Source organism: Trichechus manatus, unplaced genomic scaffold (genome assembly GCF_000243295.1).
Source record: "Trichechus manatus latirostris isolate Lorelei unplaced genomic scaffold, TriManLat1.0 scaffold00078, whole genome shotgun sequence".
In the NCBI taxonomy this organism is placed as follows: Eukaryota; Metazoa; Chordata; class Mammalia; order Sirenia; family Trichechidae; genus Trichechus; species Trichechus manatus.
The window spans coordinates 481,137-488,655 of NW_004444014.1; the positions used below are offsets into that span (position 1 = coordinate 481,137).

At 44.8% G+C, this 7,519-nt stretch overlaps 1 protein-coding gene across 3 annotated transcripts in view; it reads left to right on the forward strand.

Annotated features, from left to right (window-relative positions):
* Positions 1-4,129: 4,129 nt before the first annotated feature.
* The window catches only part of PIAS2 (protein inhibitor of activated STAT 2), a 112,423-nt gene continuing 109,033 nt past the window's right edge, over positions 4,130-7,519 (forward strand). The window contains exon 1 of one of the 3 annotated variants that reach the window (XM_004380877.2): positions 4,130-4,355. In XM_004380877.2, the coding sequence (XP_004380934.1) occupies positions 4,332-4,355 (24 nt within the window). In that variant the 5' untranslated portion in view covers positions 4,130-4,331. The remainder of the gene's footprint in view (positions 4,356-7,519) is intronic. The other 2 variants (XM_023735375.1, XM_023735378.1) reach the window with 2 other exon arrangements.

Sequence of the window (7,519 nt, forward strand, 5' to 3'; positions counted from 1 at the left end):
TTCTTTCTGATGAGGAGGCTACACAAATTTGGGTCAGAGCAGAATTGCTCAGGACAGTAAGGAGACAGGCATCCTTTTTACCCTTTACCAGTCAGCCATAGCAATGATTATGAAGATGGAGCTGGAGTGGGCAATAACTTATTTCGTTATCCATAAGATCACTGTGAGTTGAAGCCAACTTGACAGCACCTAACAACAACCACCACCACTCAGCCTCTCCTTTAAATACTGAGTGACTATAAGGGAGTATAATCTAGAAAAGGTGCTAAATTAGTAATGTGACCTAGGGAGATAAAGCAGCACCATATTTCAGAATTCTTTTGGTTGCAACTAATGAAGACCCATCTCAAACTATCTACAACCATAAAGGAATGTTAGTGGCTAAGGAAACCTAACAAATACAGAGGTAGGGTGGGTGTCAAAGTTAATTCAGACACTTTTTTTTTTTTTTTTTGGTGAAACTTACTTTGTTTATTAAGGTGATGTGTCAGCTTGGCTAGGCCATGATTCTCAGTGGTTCAGCAGTTATGATGTAATCATTATCCATGATGTGATATGTTGTGAGCAACCAATCAGTTGAAAAGGGTGTGGCCTGCATTCAATGTACATAGATGTTCTGGCAAAGCTCTTCCTCTCTCAATCCTGCATCCAACTCCTCATCCTCTGACCTCCAGTTCTTGGGACGTGAGCCAGTTGCCTGCCGTCTGACCTGCAGATTTTGAGTTCGTCAGCCTCTACAACCACGTGAGTCAGAAGCCTCCAGCCTGATGCATGACTCACAGTTTTGGGTCTTGCCAGCCTCCACAACTGCGTGAGCCATTTCCTTGAAATAAACCTCTCTCTCTATATATACGTATACATATACATATGTATATACACATATATGGTGTCTCAGTCATCTAGTGTTGCTGTAACAGAAATACCAAAAGTGGATGGCTTTAACAAAGAGGTTTACTCTCTCACAGTCTAGTAGATTACAAGTCCAAATTCAGGGTGTCAGCTCCAGGGGAAGGCCTTCTCTGTCAGCTGTAGAGGAAGGTCCTTGTGATGCATCAGTCTTCCCTTCGTCTGGGAGCATCTCAGTGCAGGAACCTCAGGTCCAAAGGACATGTTCTGCTCCCGGCACTGCTTTCTTGCTGGTATGAGGTTCCCATGTGTCTCTGCTCTCTCCTCTGTTTTATATCTCAAAAGAGATTGGCTTAAGATACTATCCAATCTTATGGACTTCATCTGTATACCCTCATCATAGTGATAGAGGTTACAACACATAAAGAGATCACATATAACCTCATCATAGTGATAAAGAGTTTACAACACATAAGGAAATCACATATAACCTCATCATAGTGATAAAGAGTTTACAACACATAAAGAAATCACATATAACCTCGACATAGTGATAGAGTTTACAACACATAAGGAAATAACATCAGATTACACAATCATACAATACTGGGAATCATGATCTAGCCAAGTTTGATACACACATTTTTGGGGGGACACAATTCAATCCATGACATATGGTTTTTGCTCCTCTAGAAAACCCAGCCTAAGGTACCTGCTCATGAGGTTGGTCTTCAAGTTGGTCCCTCACTGTAGCAAAATGCCTAGTGTTTCATATACCAGAATGTGTATTTCCTCATCTCTAATCAGCGAATAAATAACCCAGGCTTTACTCTGATTGGCCTATCTTAGGGTATGGGCCCACGCTTGATCTCACTGGCAAGACCTAGAATGTTCTGCACTAATTGGTCTTACCTGTCTAGCTCTGATCTTATCACTGTGACAAGGACATAATAGTTCTTATTGGCTTAGGACAATCTGTGGTAGCACCTAGAACTCTTTGCAGTCAGACCTACCTGAGTTAGCCAGTAGCTGCTACACAGTAGGGGAGGGGCAGAATGGACCCTGAGGATGTGACTACAATGTATACTATGAACAAGTCTCAGCGTAGCCTTGCTTCTCTTATAGTTTTATTCCTATTCCTGTTGGTCTCTCTTATGGGTTATAAGCTCCTTGGTGGCAGTGCTTTTTTGTGTTTTATTCATCTCTTCTCTCAGTCTCTAGGCCACAGTGGCCTTCACTTAATGCCTGTTGAACAACATTAAACTACATTGAGGTGTAAATGAAGGCATAGTAAGAACAAGCTAAATCAAGAATAAGGCAAAACCACAGAATTAATGGTGGAGAACTTACTCTAGACACTATAGGTACTAGACATGGTTCATTCATTCTCTTACTCGTTAAACAAATACAAGGACTACTATTTGTTAGGCACTACAGTCTAGGGGGTTCAAAAATTTAAGATAAAACTTTTAAGCAGTAATTTTTACTATTTACATAATACTCACTTAAATACTGTTGATTCTCATTATTTGCAGATTTTATTTGCTAAAATTTATTTGTAACCCTAAAATCAATATAGCGCTTTCCTGGTTATTTGTAAACATGTACACAGTGGCCAAAAATTTGAGCCACCAGAAGTGCACATTCCTAGCTAAGACAGAACAAGGTGACACTCTGCCTTTTTGTTTTAGCTCTCATACAGTAAACAAGTGTCCTTTTAGCTGTCTATTTAGTGCCACATTGTTCTCATTTTTGTGCTTTTAGCTGGTGATTTTGTTGTTTCAAATAGCCCCCAAGCCTAGTGCTGATGTGCTATGTAGTGTTCCTAAATGCAAGAAGGCCATGAGGTACCTTACAGAGAAAATATGAGCATGAGTTATAGCACTGTTGGTCATGGGTTCAACGTTAACAAATCAACAATATATATTAAATAAGGTGTTTTTAAACAGAAACACACATAAAACAAGGTTACGTATCAATGGGTTGACAAAAATGTGACCAGAGGCTCACAGGAACCTAACCCTGTATTTCCCCTGGAACAATGGTTCAGTGTTCCCAAAGACTTTACAGAACGCCACTACCACGAATAACAAGAATTGACTGTACCTTGTACTTACCATGGATAAATGCTATGAAAGAAAAGTTCAGGGTACTATGAGAGGTCATGAGAGGGATTTGAATTAAAATGGAGGATGCAGATTAGGGAAGGTCTTTCCGAAGAAGCGACACTTAAACTGAGACCTGAAGGATTTACAGGAGTTAGAAAAGAGAATGATTAAAGTGGGAAATTATTCTTGGCCCAGGGATCTACATTCAGAGGTTAAAACATGGGGAAAAAAGTCTGGTGGAGGAACTGAAACGTGCAGTATTACTGGAGTGAGCGGGAGTGGGAAGTGGCTAGATAGGAGCCAGATTAAACAGGGCTTTGTAAATTATACTGAGTTTTTAAGTCCTTTCTTGGGTAGATTTCACCCACATCTTCAAGAAAATCTGAACCCTGGGCTCAGTCCAGAGAATTTTATGACCAGCTTGACTCAGCATCCTCTTTGTCTTTCACCTTTTTATCAGCACGTTAGGGGTTCCGTCAAGCTTCCTTCCCGCTCCTCTGCCATAGCATTAATTCTTTCCTAGCTGTCTGATTTCCCTGACCCCTCAACTTTCTATCAGGGCCCTTCTGAGTGCTCTCTTATTTCACTTTTACTCTCCTCTACCCCCTACTGTCTCAATTCTGCAGTCCATGACATTCACTCGCCCTTCAAAGACTCGGCCAGGATCCTACTTGAGAATGTTAGCAACTTAAAGAGATCTCACCAATCCTGTACCGTTAGATCAAAACAATAGCTTACCCAACACCCATATTCAGATTGTTCCGCCACAACTACTCGGGGGGGATGCTTTTATTTGCGTCTGCTTCCTCGGTCCACAGCCACCGTGTGGGAGGGCAACGTAAGAATTTTCCCGAAATGTTCCTGTCACCAGTCCCGTCCATCTCTTCCTCTCTGCCACTTCCCCGGGCGAGGCCCTCATCAAAGCCTGCCGGTAACGCTGCAGTTGCTGCTGCGTTTCAGGGAGTCGGGACCGGCATCGCGACGTGGAGTGAAGGGACAACGAGGGCTAAGGAAGGCAAGGCGACAAAACTGGACGCAGAAAGGGTTGCGGATCGCGGGAAAGGGCGAAAGCTGACGCGAGTAGAGCCGCGTGCGCAAAAGCGCGGGAGGAAGGCGCGGGCGGAAGGCGGTGGCCGGGGTGGGCAGAGGCGACGGGGGGCGGGGCAGCGGCACTCCGGGGGTGGAGCTCCCGTGCCGGTCACGTGAGGGTCCCGGCGGCGGCGACGGCGGCGGCTGTGGCCGCGGCGTCTTTAGCGGCGCCCAGTGCAGGATGGTGCTGGAGGCGGCGGCAGCGGCCCTGGTGGCGACGGTGTCGTTGGTGGCAGTGGGAGGGGGTGCTGTGGCGGCAGTAGCGGCAGCGTCCGCGGCTGGTATAAAATGGCGGATTTCGAAGAGTTGAGGGTAAGCAGGGGCCCAGGCGTGGAGCGCAGAGGCCGCGGGGGAGGGGAGGCGGGGAAGCCGCAACGTCGCCGGCCGCCACCTTGTTGTTTCGGCGGGACCGGTTGGCCGACCCCGAACCCCGGCGCGCGTCCAAGCCGGCGCCGAAGTGGGCGGGGGAGGGGAGCGAGTCGGCGGAGGACGTCCGGGCCGCCCGGGGGTGGTGGGGCTGGGGCCGAGGGCGAGCCCGCCTGTGGGTCCTGCTTGCGGATCCGCACACCTGGCGTGGGGGCCGGGGCCGCCCTGGGAGGGGCACGTGGGACCCGACTTCCCCGTTTATTTTAAGGTCTGAGGTAGAAACAGCATTTTATTTTCCACCTTCGCAAGGGGTGTACGTGTCTATGGCGATTCAGAAGTATACATGCTACTTATTTGGAGGAAGACTGTTTCCTGAAACGTGAAGTTGCTCTTGGGAATTTTTCTCTCTTCTCTATGGCTGATGGTACCGTGTAGTCAGGTCTGTCACAAGAAAAGGCCCCTTGCTCCAACCAGTTGTTTTCCTCCACATACTGGAAGCGTAATCTTTTGGGAACCTTGCCTTTTATAATCATCCTTAAAGCATGATATTTTCTTAGTACCATGGTAAGAAGTCTAGAAAGTCTGTGTTGTCATGAGGTTTGTCAGTGAACTCGTTTTGTTCTTGAGGAAAAAAATTTTTTTCCTAGTCTTAGAACAAGGTCATAACTTTATTGTTGATATCTTTGTATGTATAGTAGAGATTTGTGATGGGGTATGATGGAGGTTAGAACAGAATTTTTTTTCTCCCCAGACTAATAACCTTCAGAGTCCTAACTTAAAACTAAGTGTGATAAATGAGCTGGATTTATTTTTTATGGTCGCTGAATTACTGGCTACATAAATGGGATATTTAAGGATGGAAACCCTGATGTTTAAAATATATGTATATTTCAAAATAGAAATGAATGTTAACTTGAAATTAAGTTAACTGCAGCCAGTTTGCATAACATAAACTATGATGTTAGGGTTACTTTTTTGGAATAAGAAGGAAGAAGTATCCGTTAAAGAGTCAGTTTTGTATGTTATTATTTTTTCCGCAAGGGATCTGGAGGGGGAAGGTCGTTTGTTACCTGGCTGATAGAGGGGACACCTGCGGAAGAACATATTCTTCTTTCTGATCTAAAGGAGGTTGTTGTAGTTTATGTAATGTCTGCCATTTACCCCCCTCCTATCTCAAAAAGAGTTATAAAAGAATGCGTTAGAAAGGAGGTATGTTCATGCATTTTATGCCCTGTACTAGTTCATACAGAGTACCATGATAATAAGAAAAGGATGTTCCTATTGATGAAGTTCAAGTAAGGGTTTTAGTGGCTGAGAACCTCAGGTGTGGAGCTTTTAACACCTGTAGAGCTTTTGAAAAAACCAGGCGTGATCCTCACCTCTGTAAATCCATGTATTAGGTTTAGAATGGGTTTAGAAGACTGAATTTTGAAATTAAAATTATTCTTACCAGCAATATTGTCTTAATTTTTGTCTAGCGACAGATATTTGCAGATTTTCCTCTTCCCAGTATTTTCGTTGATGAGAAGTTTTCCAGAACTTGTGTTAGACTTTCATAAATGTTGTCAAAGCTTAACAGAAAAGCAGAGAATTTATTTGCTGGTACAAGGCAGAAAGGATACTTATGTTGGAGTGGAACCAGGAGCTGGAAAGTTGTCAGAAACTAAAGAAACTTTTCTCCCTCTTTCTCTCTCCATTTTGTTTTGTGGATCAGCTTCATTCTTTTTTTGTAAAACGGTTGTCTTTGCTTCTCCCTACACTTGATAGAAGATGGCCCCTCCCTTTCAGTTCACTTCAGGTGACTGATAGAGACTAACTAGGGAGAATTTTCGGAGGAGGGGAGGATATGGCCTGGGCAGATGTTTGAAAAGTTATCCCCCCTCGTCTTTGCCTTAGCTGCTTTAGCTGCTGTGATGGTTAAGATTATGTGTCAACTTGGCTAGGCCATAATTCCCAGTGGTTTGGTAGGTATTATGTAATTATTCTCCATTTTGTGATCTGATGTGAGCAGCCAGTCAGTTGAAAGACCATTCAGTTGAAAGCCAGTCAGCTTCCTTGGGGGTGTGGGCTGCATCCAATATATATAAGAAGGTCCTGGCAAAACTCTCCTGGATCCTGCATTCTACGTGTCATCCTCTGACCTCTGTTCTCGGGACACTAGCCAGCAGCTTGCTGCCTGACCTGCAGATCTTGAAATTCGCCAGCTCCCACAACCCCGAGAGCCAGCAGCTTGCCACCTGACCTGCAGCTCTTGGGATTTGCCAGCTCCTGCATCCTTGGGAATCAGCAACTTGCTGCTTGTCCTGCAGATCTTGGGATTCGCCAGCTCCCGCAACCACATGAGCCAGCAGCCTTCTGCCTGACCTTCCAATTTTGGGTTTGTTGGCCCCTGCAACCATGTGAGTTAGGAGAAGCCTTCAGCCTAATGCCTGACCCATTGATTTGGGACTTACTAGCTTCCACAACTACGGCAGCCATTTTCTTGAGATAAATCTATTTATGTATACATGCTTCACTGGTTTTTCTCCTCTGGAGAAAAACATTTGGTACCGAGAGTGGTTCTAGAGGAACAAAATCGTTAAGAATGAGTTTTTTTTTTTTATTGTTGTAATTAAATGAAGTTTACATTTCAAGTTAATCTCCCACACAGAATTTTTTTTTTTTTTTTTACATACATTGTTATGAGACCCCAACCACTCACCCCATTCTGCAACAGCACACTCCTCCCCTCTACCCCTGATTCCCCATGAACGTTCAACCAGCTCCTAACTCTCTGCCTTCCCATCTCACCTCTGGACAGAAGCCACCCCTTTGGTCTCTTGTATCTACTTGACTAAGAGGCACATTCTACAAGTATCACTTTATGTCCCACAGTCCAGTTCAATCCCTGTCTGAAGAGTTGGCCTCGGAAATTGTTTTAGTTCTGGGGTGATAGACCAGGGGCCATGCTTTCCGGGGCGCCTCCAGTCTCAGTCAGACCATTAAGTCTGGTCTTCTTACTAGAATTTGAGTTCTGCATCCCATCCTTCTACGGCTCCATCAGGGACCCTCTGTTGTGTTCCCTGTCAGGATGTTCATTGGTGGTAGCCGGGCACCATCCAGTTCTTCTG